The sequence below is a fragment of the Littorina saxatilis genome, linkage group LG4 (assembly GCF_037325665.1).
Source record: "Littorina saxatilis isolate snail1 linkage group LG4, US_GU_Lsax_2.0, whole genome shotgun sequence".
Classification (NCBI taxonomy): Eukaryota; Metazoa; Mollusca; class Gastropoda; order Littorinimorpha; family Littorinidae; genus Littorina; species Littorina saxatilis.
Window position 1 is genome coordinate 34,371,507 of NC_090248.1, and position 17,497 is coordinate 34,389,003.

At 41.9% G+C, this 17,497-nt stretch overlaps 1 protein-coding gene across 1 annotated transcript; it reads right to left on the bottom strand.

Annotated features, from left to right (window-relative positions):
* Positions 1-211: 211 nt before the first annotated feature.
* On the bottom strand, positions 212-13,320 carry LOC138964558 (microtubule-associated protein futsch-like). The gene is made up of 5 exons (XM_070336549.1): positions 13,262-13,320; positions 5,476-8,093; positions 4,999-5,041; positions 4,260-4,377; positions 212-3,715 (listed from the first exon to the last, which is right to left on the bottom strand). Exons 2-5 carry the CDS (start codon positions 7,999-8,001, stop codon positions 3,532-3,534), a joined length of 2,871 nt encoding a protein of 956 aa, XP_070192650.1. The 5' UTR covers positions 8,002-8,093; positions 13,262-13,320; the 3' UTR covers positions 212-3,531.
* Between the last annotated feature and the right edge of the window lie 4,177 nt (positions 13,321-17,497).

Here is a 17,497-nt window from a genome sequence, read left to right on the forward strand (position 1 = left end):
TTAAACTAATACAGAAAATGTTAAAAGAAAATATCGAGTTGTCTACGTCACAACATCCACACAATTCAATGCACATATTGTCACACCCAGCAATCAACACATATAATTTCCTAACCATTATGGAACTTCTGACCAGGAAAGTTAAAATAAACGGCATCAACAAAACCATACAGTAGAACCCCCTTTTAAGACCTCCCCCCCCCCCCCCATTTAAGACTCCCCCTTTTTAAAATGTCACAACCCCAGCATACATGGTGACTTTGAACACATAGCAACATTCACACAAAATAAGATATCGCCATTTAAGATAAATCAATCTAGGTATGCACCTAAAAGTAAAATTATTGACGTTTGTACTGAATCTACTGGTTATACAGTTTCTTCTTTTTAAAACAAAAGCTTTTTTATACTCCCACCATCCATCCCTTAAAAAACACGCCCAAAAGCAAAATAGCTAATGTAAAATGATAAAAACAAACAATTTATCCTTCATATTTTTTTTATTTTTTAAGTTGTCTGCAGATAAAAACAAAATATTTCTGCCAAAGCGTGTATAAATGTTCAGAAGACATAATGGCTACAAATCTTCCATGTCCAGTGAAAAAAAGCAGCAGCAAAAGGCTATCCAAGTTTTATAATTTTGCGAACCAGTAAATGAAGCAAGAAGTCTAAAAATGTACTGACAGATGTTAATTAAATCATTTATAGACACAATCCTCCCGTGAAAACAGGGCTTACTCACCATCTCAGATCTGCCCAGGGTTTTTACGTGGGAAAAGTCAACATCGTATCACTCGAAGTCAACACACCTAAAATCTACGCCATGGCTAATTTTTGTGTAGAGTGGGAATTTTTGAATGAAGTACTTTTGTATGATCGACGCCAGTGTCATTACCTATGAAATTAATTCAGCAAAAAATATCCACTCTGCAAGGAAGCAGCTATGCTGTTAATTTTTGGTATGTATCAAAGTGGTAAGACGCTCTTACCCCATGCAAAAGCCTTGACAGATCTGCGGTGGTCACCATGATTGCTTACACAAGACGAATGGTATCTTTATTCATTTACACTTTAGGATCTCTTTTGGCCTCAAATTACACTGTATGGAATCACACACCTCACAGTCACAAACTCCAGTAAACGTCCCAAGCACCTGGTGACCTACACTCATAATGCTCAAAACCAAACATAACAGGCAACCTTAAAACATCCTTCATGGCCCTCATTGTAATTTTTTTTGTAAGTATATTAAACAAGCTGACCACATCAAAGATTACTCTGAAACGCACCTATACATTCAGCTCAATATTGCAGCATCAATCCTGTTTCTGAACTTAAAAATGGGGATTTTTTTCACAGTTCAGGGATGTGGTGTATGCACAAGAAAGGGTCTCAACTTGTCCTTGTGAAGGTTTGTGCAGCATTCACCGACAGGATTTCAGTGCGCTGCCTGCCATGTCATGTCCACTTTAATTCCTGCATGATGGTTAATGATGTTTCAGCCGTTAACCTCTCTCTACACTTTCTTTTCTTTCTTTCTTTCTTTATTTGGTGTTTAACGTCGTTTTCCTCTCTACACTCAATCTGTCCATTTTTCCGCATCCACTGTTCGAGTATTTCAACAAACAGCCTCCCATTTTCATTGCAATCTGAATCCCATTCCTCACCTTAAAAATGAATATCTGTTTTCACACAGTTCTCTTTACACTCAGTCTGTCCTCCTTGCACAGCATCCATTGTCGGCAGCAGAGGATGTCAATACAACTCCTGCCCTGTTCAGCTAGATCATGCGGAGTCAATCTCCAGCTCATGTCTGAAGTTGAGTGGGGACTTTTTTACAGTCCAGCCCTCTTCATATTTATTCCAGACCTGTTTACCCTAAACCCGAGGCAAGAGTACTTTCCCAAAAAGTTGAGTGTATTTTTCAAAAAGTTGGTGTACTTTGCAAGCAAAGCCATATGGGCTAGGGAAAATGTACGCGTGGGTGCAAACGTGTTTGTGTAAGAATAGCATGTCTTGTGAACACCTTCAGAATTTAACTCCTTCCAATACAACAGGGATAAAACAATTTTATTTACCTGTCAGTTTATAGCATTATAACCAGTGTCTTCCAAACAGATTGATAATGAAAAGATGAAGTTTGTGAAATAACATCTGTGGTTGACAGTGGCAAGTTCATTTTTACAATCATCTCAGAAAACATTGCTTCAGCACAGACTACAGCCTTTTCTTCTGGCAGGATTTGCTTTGCGGGAATGAACTTCATAATTTCTTGGCAGCTTTCAGCGGATTTCTTTGCAGCAACCCTGTCCAGGTGAGTTTTGGAACTGCAGTGTTGTTCGATGTCATATTTCCCAGCATGGGCAACGGAGAAATCTGATTTACAATACTTGCAGTGTGCATGACTTTTTCCCATAGTAGACTCCACAATTCCTGGCTCTTTCTTATATTTCTCCAAGAAAATCTGCTGCTTCTGCTGTTTAGACTTGGTACAGTCATCCGAAACTGGCACATTTTACCGCTTCATTTTGCCACAATTGTCCAGACGATCGCACGTGCCAACAACTGAACAAGGTTTCCACAGCTGAAGACTCGCTGTCATGGTTATCTCCCTTTTACCGAAACCGGTATCAGTTGTACCATCCCGTAATCAGCATACCAACACCGGAAAACGTATTCTAGACTTTTTCTTAGGCGTATTTTGTGCGTGTGTCGCGTATTTGCGTACCGATAATAATTTGGCGTACAATATACGTCCAAATCGTACTGGTAAACAGGTCTGTTATTCTGTGCACTTGAATCTTTTGTGCAGCATCCACTGGTCCACTGCCACATTCACCTAGATTCGGTCGACTCTTGATCCATTATGATGGTTAAAAATTTCCCTCGATCCAGCTCTTTTCACATTTATTCTGTCCACCTGAACTTTGTGTGCAGTATCCACCAAAATTGGATTTCAACACACAATCTGTCACATTCAACTCAAAACCACATGCAGTCTGAATTCTGTTTCTGAAGTTAGAAATGTGGATTTTTTCCAGTCCGGTTCTCACTTCACACTCAGGCCGTCCGTCCCACTGAACTTTTATGCAGCATCCACTGTCAGGGGATTTCAATACTTCTTCTTCTTCTGCGTTCGTGAGCTGAAACTCCCACGTACACTCGTGTTTTTTGCACGAGTGGAATTTTACGTGTATGACCGTTTTTTACCCCGCCATTTAGGCAGCCATATGCCGTTTTCGGAGGAAGCATGCTGGGTATTTTTGTGTTTCTATAACCCACCGAACTCTGACATGGATTACAGGATCTTTTTCGTGCGCACTTGGTCTTGTGCTTGCGTGTACACACGGGGGTGTTCGGACACCGAGGAGAGTCTGCACACAAAATTGACTCTGAGAAATAAATCTCTCGCCAAACGTGGGGACAAACTCACGCTGACAGCGGCCAACTGGATACAAATCCAGCGCGCTACCGACTGAGCTACATCCCCGCCCCGGATTTCAATACAAACCCTGCCCCTTTTCAGCCCGATTATGCCGACTCTAGCTCTTGTGTGAAGTTGAGAATGGAGGCGAGAAGAGATCCCTTCGCTCTCACTGTCAGATCTCTGCGCAGCTCGATTCTCTCTTTCAGCACTGCTGCCAGTTTTCTGTCCGACACTTTCTGCAGGCACGGGCACGTCTCAGGCTTCTTGCCTTTGCAGCATGCCCCTTGGCTGGAATAAAGGAGTAGACAAGGATCAATTTAAGGTTTTCTGATGTTTTAAGGCTGTAAAAATCATTAAACGTCATTGTTATAGTGGCTCTTGGTGACAAGAATATCAGGGGGTCGTATTGGCAATATGAGCCCATGTACATGCAAATAATTAATTAATGTTCATGCACAGTATATTTTATACAGCCCTGAAAATGGCGAGTAAAATACTCGCCATGGCGAGTAGAAACGTGTAACTGGCGAGTAGACATGTTCATCTACTCGCCAAATGTGAGTAAAGTTGCTGAAACAAAATTGTTGGTTTGGCTAGAAAAGTTTACTCTCTGGCTAGTAAATCAATGTTAAGAATCACTAGTTTTGGCTAGTGCACCATTTTTTTTTACTTTCAGGCCTGTTATATATGCATATGGTGTTTTTTCGCATTGTATGCTTTCTCAGTTGTAAAACAAATATGGTTCAAAGACGCTCACTTTGATGTGTTTTCAAAGTTTTCATATGAATTTGACATTGGCAGACCCTGAACCAGCAGTGCCAGTCATGCTCACCTGTTGTTATCAGCGTTATTTTCGCCTTCGTTCTTTTTCTCCACCTCCAGACGCACGTTCACCACAAAACCATCCGGGCACTCCTCCGCCAGATTGTCTCCAAACAGGTATGACATCACTGCACAGCCACAGGAAAAACCACTTCCTTCACCGGACTACAGTAGAACCCTCTTTCAAGACCCCCCAGTTTAAGACCTTACTTTTTCAGACTTTGCATTCATAACCTCTGTAACTTTACCCCCATTTTAAGACTCCCTCCTTTTCAAGACCTGATTTTCTCAGAGTTTTGGAGGTCTTAAAATGTATTATATTTTAATGATGGGAGGGGTTGAATTTCATACTGATTAAAAGTAAAGAAAAAGCAGTGCTTATGTTTCTTTATTTTTTAACAGCTTCAACATGTACAAATGCATGAACTGTATTAGGTAAACAGTACACCCATGTATAGATCTGTAAACATAAATCTGAGGTAAGGAGCCCTATAGAGTATAGTTATTAGCAAATTGAAAAAAATTAACAAGCATTGTATTTGCATGGTTCAACGAATAACCACATTCTCTCACTTCTCCTTCACTATTACTAGATAAAAATAGTTACACTTGCACTTTCAAAGCAATCAACTCAATCAAAATTAGCAAAACAAGTCTTTTTATCACTTCTATGAAGCCTTCGTACTAAACGCTCACAGATACATTCTTGTGTCATCAAACACTTATGCAAAGTAGGGTAAATTACTTACTTCCCCCAACCGACTTGGTCAGACTCCCTGCCTGAGCTTTGGACTGAAAAATATAAAAGACTTCATTATAAAAGCAAAAGAGATGTCCTGGACGATGTATGAATGCAGACTGATGATGTTTTTACATGCAATTTTTCTCTTTCCTTTTCCATTTTTTCTTCATTCCCACCAGCATATGCACAAGAGAGAGAGAGAGAGAGAGAGAGAGAGAGAGAAAGAGAAAGAGAGAGAGAGAGAGAGAGAGAGAGAGAGGAGAGAGAGAGAGAGAGAGAGAGAGAGAGAGAGAGAGAGAGATTTCCTTAAATGCTTTACACAACTAACTGCACAGACAAACAGCCAAACAGATGCATAGACGGACACACAAAGTACAAACACACACACATTTTGACTATAGCACGTATACACACACACACACACACACGCACAGTCTCTAACTGGTACCTGTTAGGAATAATTCCTCAAGCAAGTTTTACTCACCGATGCAGCACCCCCAAGAACAGACGTCATATCAGTAACGGATCTGTTAGAATGGTGGATCCAACCTGCTTGTGAATTGGACGTTGATCTCCTTGAAACTTTGCTGGGACCTGCCTTAATGGGCTCATCTACAGATGAGCGTGATCTTTTGGGCACAACTGGTATGACGGAGCTTGCGCGCGATGAAACTCCACTCAGCGAATTCTCATTGTCAGGGTTCAATTTTGTGAGCTTGACAAAAGGTGTTCTGCCTGGGATCAGTGAATCTAATGGATTAATCCTGGCCGAAGTCATTGAACTGTCAGATTTATGATGCAGTGGTTCATCCTCAGAGTCTACTTCTATAACATCTACTGAGCTTGAGTCATTCTTTCTTGGGCCTGCAGTATTTTTCTTCGGTCGTCCTCTTCCTCGTTTAGCAGAGGGCGATGGGGACTGTGACTTTGCACCAGCAAAGTGGTTTTTTGCCACAGTGTCAAAGTCACTGTCAGATTTATGATGCAGTGGTTCATCCTCAGAGTCTACTTCTATAACATCTACTGAGCTTGAGTCATTCTTTCTTGGGCCTGCAGTATTTTTCTTCGGTCGTCCTCTTCCTCGTTTAGCAGAGGGCGATGGGGACTTTGACTTTGCACCAGCAAAGTGTTCTTTTGCCACAGTGTCAAAGTCAGAAACTTCTGTGACCAGACTCCTCATCCTTCCATCCGTGACCGAATCTCTTTCACAGGGTGGGACACGGCCTTTTCCTCTTCCTGGTTTTGTTCCTGACTTTTCATCAGGTAAACTTTCAATGCTGGCGCCTTGAGATCCACGGGATTTTCTAGCTGATGGCGACTCTTCAGTGGCAGCATCTTCATCATCCGACTTCTGAAATCTGCGTTTCCTAGAGCCGGATGTTTTGACGTCTGCCGCAAGCTGGTTTAAGACTAAGAGTCTGCTGGTTTTTCCTGCTGCTTTGGGTTTGATGGTAGGTTTGGCACGGGACGCTACTGGCATCAGTGGGGATCCCTCCAGCTCTGACTCCTCGGAAGATTCAGCCACTTCAGCCTTTTTGGTTTCAGCAAGACTCGACTTCTTTCCCTTGCCTGAACTTTCTGCGCCTTCTTTGTCAGATTTGCTGTTGTCCCTGGCTCTTGTTGTTCTCTGTGAAGAAGACCTTCCTCTGTCACTTTTTGTTGTGACGTTCGCCTTCCCTCCAGCTTGTTTAGCACAGACACCACTCCTCTTCCCGTTTACTGAATCAATGCTTTTCTTCTTCCCACCATCCTTTTTCCCATCTGTGCTGTCAGCGTTCTTCTCATCTAAAGAAGCTTTGATGGCAGCAAGAGTTTCCTCCTCGTTTGATACGTAGCCTTGTTCTGTTGCTGCAGCATCTTCAGAGTTTTGCTCTGCCGCAGGTGTTGACGTCGGGAGCTTTCCTCTGCCGGCTCCTCCCCCTCCTCTTGACCCCCTCCCTCTCCCCCTGCCTCTTCTCGTGCCCCTCGGCCTCCCTCTGCCTCTGGTGGACACAGGTTTGTCGGCAGGTGTGGACTCAGGCCCCCTGGGTGACCTTCTCTGTCCCGCACTCGGCGTTACTCGGCTTATCTGGCCTCTGCCACGTGCAGGAGTCGCATCATCTGTTGTCACCGTCTCAGCTGCAACCTTTTCTGGGCTTTCTTCACTGGTACCACCTGCTCTGTCATCTTTGTCCATCTCGATCAGTTTGAGGGCGATGTTGGTGACATCTTTGTCCCGCCCCCGTCCTCTCCCCCTCCCTCTCCCCCGGCCCCTGGCCCAGGTACGACCACCGAAGAAGTGCATCTGGCTAAGGAAAGTTGCGGAGTTGGTACCATGGCGAAATTCCTTGACCAGTTCCCCTTCCTGGAAGTCCTTGGTACTGTCTTCTACCACTTGGATGTCGTCTGGATCCTGTGATATGCTGGCACCGTTCTGAAACAGCAGTCCTGGCGTTGCAGAGTTTGCTTGCTCTGTGTCCTTGTTGGCAGCATCTCCCTCTCCATCTTTGCCCTCAAAAGGACTAGAGGATTTGATGAAGCTATCCACCATGGTGACCAACGATGTAAATCCTCCATCGTTCTCCGGGTTATCCTCAGGGTCAAACAAAGGATTGCTTGGCTTGGTCACAGTCGGTTTGACGCTGACTTCCTTTGTAGGGGTAGAGACACTGTCAGCTGGTTTCGACTTCGAGGGGTCCCCTTTCTTCTTTCTCTTGTCTGATCCTCCTGCCTCTTTTGCTTCATCGTCACTGTACATGATGAGAAACTCGTCATCGGATTTGGCTGATGGGTCCTCAGAAGGGGGCTGTCTGTATTCTGTAAAAGTGGCGTCAGCGTCGTCTGTATTTTTCTGAACAACGATGGATTCGCCAGCATCTCCCTTGAGAACAGCCACTGGCGTCTGACTCATGCCACCATTACCACTGCCCTGTACACTTGCCACCACAGACCAGTCTTTGTCACTGGCACCTGAGGCGCTACTGTTTGCACCTGACGTTTCAGGAATGCTGTTTTTCTCGATCACTTCCATGGTTATTCTAAGCTATAAAGCTGAGTTTTTTTCTGTGTCTTTCTGATGTTGTTGGACTTGGACCGTTATAGGTGTGGAAGCTGCCTCAGCATCTGAAAACAACATTATTCAAACCTAATTAATACCAACACTTGGTGTGTGTGTGTGTGTGTGTGTGTGTGTGTGTGTGTGTGCGTGCATGTGTGTGTGTGTGTGTGTGTGTGTGCGTGTGCGTGTGCGTCTGTGTGACAGTGAGCCTGTGTCTACTGTGTGTTCGTTTATATTCACGAGTGTATCATGTATGATCACGTAAAATGTTAGAATCAAAACACTGGTATGGCAGGTAATTGCAACATCTCATTTATAACATATGATTTAAACTAATTGAAATTTGAATAATAATAAAAATTGTCATAAAAATTTGTTTTTCTATTTATTTTTAGAACGTTAGCAGTCTATCTGATTTTAAATGTAAAATGTAACTTCTGTCATGTGACTGTGGGTACATGTAATGGTAAATGAATGAGTGCATGCTGTTATATTTAAATTTTATGACCATGAATGCTGCTCTGCAACTTAATTCTCTGTTATTTCATTTCATTAGTGAATTAATAACTGTACTACTCTGTCGTACCGGACCCACCCGAAAGTGATATAGTGATACACAGAAATATGGCTCAATGTATTGCAAACTGTACAAGAAATGGCTCATTACGTATGGTAAATACTTCTGTTAAAAATCATTCATCAGCTGCACAACTCTAAAATAAACAAATAATGTATACAAGTAAATTTAGTAATAAAATATATCCCTAGATGGGTGACAGCTGTTTTATAAAATGTAGTTAAACAGCTGTCACCCATCTAGGGATATAACTGCAGCCCAGCACCTGCAAGTCACTAAGTGAACCATCATGATGCAGTCCCTGTACTCTAAGCCACTTGTAGAACTTTTACACACAATCATTTCATATTTCCTGGAACTTGAATTTATAACACTTCCCAGTAAGTGTGATGCAAATTCACCGGTCACGGTTTCAGTTTCACACTTCACTGCATTATAGCTCAAAACAATGACACATACAGTCATTCCAAATTTGGAAAAGATTTGACAGGATGTACACCATATCTAATCTACCCGGTATCAGACCTGATTACCACTAAAATTTCCTGGTGTACAAATGAGGCTAAAAATGTGTACAATCAGAATTTTAAGGTGTACAATTCGTATATTCTCGCGGTACACACTGTGCTTTATTCCCCCCTCAAACCCCATTATTTAAAGACTGTAGGGGAGAGTTACTGATATCGTACCACTTAAGGACAAACAGCTCTATAACGCAACCATTTTATGCTAGGCACTTCAAATTGTCCATAAACACTCATCTCCTGTGCCTTCAACGTTCCGTATATTGTTTTCAATGAAAAAAACGCAAACTTGGTTTCAGTACGGATTTAAAAAGATCATCCAAATGGTACGAATTACAAGACCAGTTCTGTAATGCGTACCTGTCAGTCACTTATAACGTACTAGGGGTACGATATTAGTGACCTTGTGGTACAATATCAATAACTCTTGAAGCAGCGCTGAAGCCCATTCCGTTTGCAATGGCTGCCAGACATTTTTTCATGTCCTCTGATGTCCAGTTCGAGGGGGAAAGCATTTTTCTGAAACAACTTCAGGCTTCAGACTTCTTAATAAGTACTCCTAAATGGATCATTTGGCAATTAATAAGAGGTTGTGTCATCCTGCATATCGTACCAGAAGTCATTGTTATCGTACCACCGGTACTATATCAAGACTCTGGCTGGTACGATATGCGTGACTTCGGTAGGCTGGACAATAAGTAGATCTACCCTTCTACATGTAAAGCAAAGGCCAATGTTTTGATCCAAATGCAGCCTACACTCAACAAGGTATTAATGTATAGTCAAGTTAACTTGCTCAGTGGTGTAGTCTTTGCATAGTCACACAAATTTGTCACTACAAAAATAACATCAAAATGCGAAAAAAGTGAATTTTTCGTTCTTGCTGGTGGTTTTCTCGCTAGCTGCCATGTTGACACCGGAAGAATGCTTCTTTCCTACGGGGTTCTCCCCACACTTCAGCAGGGGCTTCAGGCATTCGTCATTTCGCGGGAATGGGGGTGGTACGATATGGATAACAGGTACGCAATCAGTAACTCTCCCCTAAATACATGTAAGAAAGAATTTGTGCTGAAAGTAAATTAAAACATTTTTGTTGAAAAAAAAACCCCATGCACTATTAGATATTTGAAAATGTGACACAAAACGAATGATAGAAAAACATAATTTTTATTTTTGACCTCTGAGGAAAATTTGCATCAGCTGCTGTCAGCAGTATTGAGTCAGCCCTTCATTTCTGTCACTGCACGGGTCAGTATTTTCTGGTCTCATACAGTCCTCTTTACACACTGCTTTCTAGGCTCACACAGTCCTCTTCAGACTTATATTTTTAACTCCGGAAGAACCCCATAATTAAGGTAGTCATGTTCCATCTTCACACAAAAACCCCTTCAGTGATGTACAGGAATGTTCTCGATTGATTTTTTTTAAAATAGTTTTTTAATTTTTATTTTATTTTTTGAGTCACTTGAGAAAAAGTGACTCTATGTAATCGGTCAGTGTTAGTCTGTCCGGCCGGCCGTCCGTAGACACCACCTTAACGTTGGACTTTTCTCGGAAACTATCAAAGCGATCCGGCTCATATTTTGTTTAGTCGTGACCTCCAATGACCTCTACACTTTAACGATGGTTTCGTTGACCTTTGACCTTTTTCAAGGTCACAGGTCAGCGTCAAAGGAAAAATTAGACATTTTATATCTTTGACAAAGTTCATCGGATGTGATTGAAACTTTGTAGGATTATTCTTTACATCAAAGTATTTACATCTGTAGCCTTTTACGAACGTTATCAGAAAAACAAGGGAGATAACTAGCCTTTTCTGTTCGGCAACACACAACTTAACGTTGGGCTTTTCTCGGAAACTATAAAAGTGACCGGGCTCAAATTTTATGTGAACGTGACTCCCAGTGACCTCTACACTTTGACGTCTGCTTTGGTGACCTTTGACCTTTTTCAAGGTCACAGGTATGTCTTGAAGGAAAAAAATTGAAATATCATATCTCTGAAACTATTCATCGGATTTGATTCAAACTTTATAGGATTATTCTTTACATCAAATTATTTACATCTGTATTGTGTTGTGAATAGCAATTTCTTCCTGTCCATCTGATGCCTCATATAATATTCAGAACTGCGAAAGTGACTCGATCGAGCGTTTGCTCTTCTTGTTTTATTTTTTTTTGCGTATGATTTTAATGTCTGGCGTATAATCGTACAGCGGTCTTCAATTTCGTAAGATTGTACGCAAATTTCGTACAGTAACCAGGTCTGCGGTATGTTAGTGTAGAGGCCGGTCTTCGATCTTTCACAATTTATGCCTATGTGACGTTTTCATCTTTCGCCCTGGTGATATTTCGATTCTCGGCCTCGTTGATCTAGTATAAACTCTACACTGAACAAAAAACCCACCCTTCAATAGTACTGAGGAGCGACCTTGTGTACCTTACATTCATGGGGCCAAATTTGTCCCACCATTTTTTTTTTATTTAACTTAGAAATTTGATTCATCCTAAAATGTTTCCCTTCTTACTCAAGGGACGTAACCACTCGGTACACGTTTTCAAATAAATCGATTTTGGGGGTACATTTCACCATCAATTTTCTTCACATGCACGAAACTGACATGTTTTTCGTCCATAAATAATTTCACTTCTTAATTTTACCAGGAAACAACATTTCAGTCTTGAGTATATATATATCGAGGGGGAAATATGTACACAGGCGAAAGATGAAATCGTGACACCTACCCGCATTTGTCAGGCAAATCAGCAGCGCACGACTGTCCGATATGCTGTCTGTATACATTGGGTGGACTCTTTTTGTTAGCACACCTGGCGCATGTCTCTTTTGTCTAAATGGCTGACGCATGCATGTGCCTTTGCCGGCCAGCCCTCCAGGTGACGTATTACAGTGTTCTACTTCTAGATAATCGAACATGTAGCAAAGACCTGTACGCGTACGTGTAGTTATAGCGTCATCCCTGACTCATTTTTTTCTCCAATGTCCTACTTTTTTTTTATGCATACGTTGTTTTGCTCCCACCAAGACTGCAGATCTTGGCAAAAGTGTGACGCAAAAACTAGATTTGATGACATACACGTTCCCGTACACATGCTGAAAAGTGCTGATCTAGATCTGTCTATTCAAGAAACAGCGCTCAAATAGCAAACGACAGACTTTGATTCTACCTCTCTGTATAGACTCATATGGGTCTTTATCCTACATACGTGAGAGAGACACCCGTGAGATAATAATCGTTCAAATCATATTACTTGTGTTTATCATGTAAATGAGGTCATGTCAAGCAAGTCTGGCAGGGACCTGTTTTTTCACTGCTTATGATGCCAAAGTCACCGAGACAAACGTCATTATGGAAACAAAACTTGCGCTCGCTAATTACCCTCGATAAATCTTTCACGTCACGCCACACTTTCAGAGTGACGTTTCTTTGCTTTGACGTAATAGATTGCATGAGGCTTTAGAAGAGATCGAGGTTCCAAAACAAGCGTCTTCAATTTAGCTGCCTCGTCTGCAAGACATTTTCAGTCAAATACACGTAAGTACAGTATGTAGGATAAACAGAATACTACATGGCTTGCTGTGTCATACCAGATTTACACTCGTTGCTTTTTCAAATAGTGAACAGCTCGCTTTCGCTCGCAGTTCAATATTTAAAAAAACAACTCGTGTAAATCTGGTACGACACAGCAAGCCATGTAGTATTCTCTATGTACACAAGTGGATGAAATACTACAATACTAGGTATCAGAATTATACTAAATGAGGGTTTTAGTCTTTTACTTCCTTGAACAGAACTAAAGAGGCCAGTACACACCAATTGACATACCGCGACGGTTCTCTCCATCTGAAAAGATTGGAACCTTGCAAAAGCTTCTCCGAATTTAGGACAGTTTTCTTGAACATTATCAAAACACGAAAAGTAGTAGCACAAGCATTGGGGTACGCTCGGCTTGCGAATTTTCCAGACACGGACAGGTGGCACGCAGAAAACACAGCCGCATCGGGGTTGATTCAGGTCATTTCATAAAAAGGTTTGGTGGCAGTTACCTGTACTGTTCATGAGTGATGCATCTTATCTGGGCAGTGCATGTAAACAAAATAAGAATACAATTACCGAAAATCCAATCTCATCTGCTTTGTGTTGCAATGGTAAAAGCGGCGGAAGCACTTGGCATGCAAATCAATAGAGTTGTGTCCCTTCGAAAATACGGAACTGGTGTGGTTTAGTGGTATGACACCGACTAGACATTTGTCTGAGAGAAAACAATTTAGATTCCAATTACTACTTTTCTTTTTACCAAAAACTTCCAAAAAAGGTTCCGACAGGTATACAAAATATCCGCACTGATTAGGTCCAATTCATTTCCTCCTCAAAGGCAGGGGCTGAGGAGGGGCGGGAAGAGGGGTGTCATGTGCGGCTTGGGGATACGGTGTCACGATTTCATCTTTCGCCTGTGTACATATTTCCCCCTCGACATTATACTCAAGACTGAAATGTTGTTTCCTGGTAAAATTAGGAAGTGAAATCATTTATGGACGAAAAGCATGTCAGTTTCTAGTTGCATGTGAAGAAAATTGGTGGTAAAATTTAATAGATTTCACCCCCAAAATCGAGTAATAAGAAAAACATTTTAGGATGAATCAAATCAGTTTCTAAGTTAAATAAAATAAATTGGTTGGACAAATTTGGCCCCATGAATGTAAGGTACACAAGGTCGCTCATCAGTACTGTCGAAGCCGGGTGTTTTTTTGTTCAGTGTAGAGTTTATACTAGATCAACGAGACCGAGAAGCGAAATATCAACGTGACACGGCGAAAGATGAAAACGTCACACCGGCAAGCAATTAAACTTCACTTTATTTCGATTAAAGTTTACTGTAATTATCTAAAGTTAACACTAATTATTTAGGTGCATGTAAAAGCAAATCATCCAAATTCAATCAATAAGAACATGCACATAATTATTCATTGAAAAATGACTCTTAATTCAGTGTTGAGACGGAAACTGCTCAACTGATCAGAACGTGACTTTAGGGGCCTTGCTTGGGCCAATCAAAAGCTGCCTCTCATTGCCTCTGGCAGGGCAGGGGGGTTGGGGGGGAATGGGGCAAGCAGAAGATATCAGAGTGTTCAGAACGATGCACCGGAGAAGGTGTCACGTTGCATGTGGGTGAGGCTGTGCATGCTGGCCAAAATAAACACGCAAAATGATTCCGAGTTACTTCTTGTCCGTTATTAGACTCATTATCAATGCGTGTATTCCTGTCAAACTCAGTGGCGGGTCTTGTTCGGCGTATTAGAACCATAGTCTCTTAAAGAAATTAACTCAATTAGTACAATTTGTGGGGTGAGGGTGGGGGGGGGGTGGAGGGGGGGGGGTTGACTGAGTCACATATTCTTCTTGTTTTTGCATGACTTTCGACCACTTTATTCGTTTTCAAAAGAACACTTATATTCCAGTTGTTTAAAGCTTTGTTCAAACGAGACAACTGAGACAACTCAACTGCGGTTACAGTCCGAACCACCCCCCGTGTATACTACATTGGGTGTGCACGTTAAAGATCCCACGATTGACGAAAGGGTCTTTCCTGGCAAAATTACTTAGGCACAGTTAATAATTGTCTACCATACCCGTGTGACTTGGAATAAGGCCGTGAAAGGTAAATATGCGCCGACATGGCTGCAATCTACTGGCCGTATAAAATTTCATCTCACACGGCATCACTGCAGAGCGCCTAGAACTGTACCCACGGAATATGCGCGATATAAGCCTCATTGATTGATTGAAGCCTCATTGATTGATTGATTGATAAAAACTGTTGGTAGATTGGAATGACTTAAAGGCACAGTAAGCCTTCCGTAAACCATCACAGATACGGTCAGGCTCAGTTTTACACACAGTACAAACACCCTTTCATTTAAACACTCGCCGATTAAGAACATCCCAAGTGCCCTCCCGGCCGTAAAGAGCGAACAATTTTCAAAGAATTTATTTTTGCGTGGTTTATCTTACCCCTGAGCCATCGTGAACCCGTTTGATCCAGTTTCCCTTTTTCACAATGTAGTCGTCAGTTGGTCATTTGAATGCGACTCGATGTCAGCTTATCTACAATAGCACGGTTTTATGCACGAAACGAACGGCTGTGGTTTATGAGAGGGCAAATGGGCCCAAACGGAGCGCTCATTATAGTGGTTCACAAGAACTCTAGCGATGGCTTTTGACTGTTGAGAGGAACGGCGATATGCACTGATAAACCGTCGTCTGCTACGATCCTTGCGTGACCGTGCTTCCGGGCTTTTCTTTTTTCAAACTTTCACAACTTCGATGTACTGATCTTGTCTTGATGAAAAAATAATTCTTTTATGATTAAAGAATGTTTGTGTAACAAGCTGTCAATTTATTATTTAGATTTTAAAAGTTAGGTCTAGCGCAAAAACGCACCACGGTCCAAAAACATTCTGATAATCATCGCCAGTTTACATCGATAGAATGAGACCAGAAGGGAAGTAACTCATTTTTGACCTGAGTTCAGGATGGGTCCAACAAGTGTTTGAGACAATCTGCAAAATTAATTCTTTAAAAATTGCTCGCTCTTTACGTAGGGCACCTAGGATGTTCCCGTTTGGTGAGCGTTCAAAAGGAAGGGTGTTTGTACTGTGTGTAAAAGCCTGACAGTATCTGTGATGGTTTACGGGAGGCTTACTGTCCGGGAATATTCATAACAGCCGTCCAGCACCAAAACGAGGCGCCATTGTTGTTGAAGACCAAGTCCACGAAAATAAATTCTTTGAAAATTTCTCACGCTCGACAGAAAGCAGCCAGGATGTTCCCGTTCGGTGAGCGTTCAAATGGAAGTATGCTTGTACTGTATGTAGACGCTCGGGGAGCTCTGTGATGGTTTACGGGAGGCTTACTGTGCCTTTAAAGTGTTGTTCGTGTTGCCGCACAGTACACAGTCGATTCTTTCTTTATTTGGTGTTTAACGTCGTTTTCAACCATTCAAGGTTATATCGCGACGGGGAAAGGGGGGAGATGGGATAGGGGAAAGGGGGGAGATGGGATAGAGCCACTTGTTAATTGTTTCTTGTTCACAAAAGCACTAATCAAAAAATTGCTCCAGGGGCTTGCAACGTAGTACACTATATGACCTTACTGGGAGAATGCAAGTTTCCAGTACAAAGGACTTAACATTTCTTACATACTGCTTGACTAAAATCTTTACAAACATTGACTATATTCTAGAATAGGCACACACAAAAACACATTTGCTTGTAATTTGTTTGCTTGCATGTTTGCTTCGTTTGTTGTTGTTGTTCAGTAGGACACATACATAATCTGTAGCTGAGTGGCCCCAGCAACAGAACAGAAACATTAATTTCAGACGCCTGTCTTGTCCAAGCGCGACGGTTTCAAAGAGCGTCTTTGTCACGCGGGTGACAAGCGTGACAGGCGTGACACAACGTCGTGGTGAGATTGATATAGTGCTGTCACGCTCACAAGGCAGAGGCCGCCCGGGACAGAACTACTGACCTCCCTCCGTGCTCTGTTTCCCTCTGATCACAATCATAACCACAGAGATAAAGTCTTTGTCTCTAGCTGTGATCACAGCTCGTGTTTTGCGGCTACATAACCTGTCCATGAAATGTTCTCTCTGTCTTTACATGTTTTTTTGGGTTTTTTCAACAGTCAACAATTATTTTCTAGTATTCCTGTATTCTCTGTCTGAAGCTGTAAAAGGGGTTGGGGTTATATATAGTTTCATGATCTCTAAAGCCATTTATTCGAAGTTTGCTGCACTTTTACTTCTTTTCAACCAGAGTCACTCTTGTGAAACGGGATTCAGGCAATTTCAAAAGGAAGGCTACTTCCGGCAAAAGTTGAAAATCCGCCGAATATATTTTAAGACGCAATACAAAATGCAACTGAAGGCAAACAGTTGAATAGATGCTATATAGTTATGTCCAAAGCATTTCATGTAAAACATTGCAAGTGCGTCTAAATAAATACGGTTCAGCGAATGTCCCTAGACTGCTTGAGGTCAGATTCGTCAGAATACGTTTCCTAAAGCCGATTACCCCTGTGGGAGACAAACTGTAACTAATGATCAGGGGCATGTATAGTTCGAATACCATGAAGTTTAGTATTACACAAAAGAAAATGACCCGGGCATTTGCCAAAAGAAAACATTGGTGATACACACGGATATTTCGTAAATATGGTTTGTACACTCATAAACCCTTAAGACAAAAACAGTTAAGACCCCAAAAGTATTCCCATTTGCAATGCTCGCACGCATGCGCGCGCGAAAGGTAAAACAAAGCGTTCGTTGTCTTCCTGTTCCAGGTATTA

Excerpts from the sequence above, each read along its gene's own strand:
- LOC138964558 (XM_070336549.1), bottom strand. The coding sequence starts at position 8,001 with ATGGAAGTGATCGAGAAAAACAGCATTCCTGAAACGTCAGGTGCAAAC. Across the intron at positions 4,378-4,998 it reads GACCAAGTCGGTTGGGGGAA|TGATGTCATACCTGTTTGGA; the intron begins GTAAGTAATTTA and ends GTGGCTGTGCAG. Across the intron at positions 3,716-4,259 it reads AATAACGCTGATAACAACAG|CCAAGGGGCATGCTGCAAAG; the intron begins GTGAGCATGACT and ends CCTTTATTCCAG.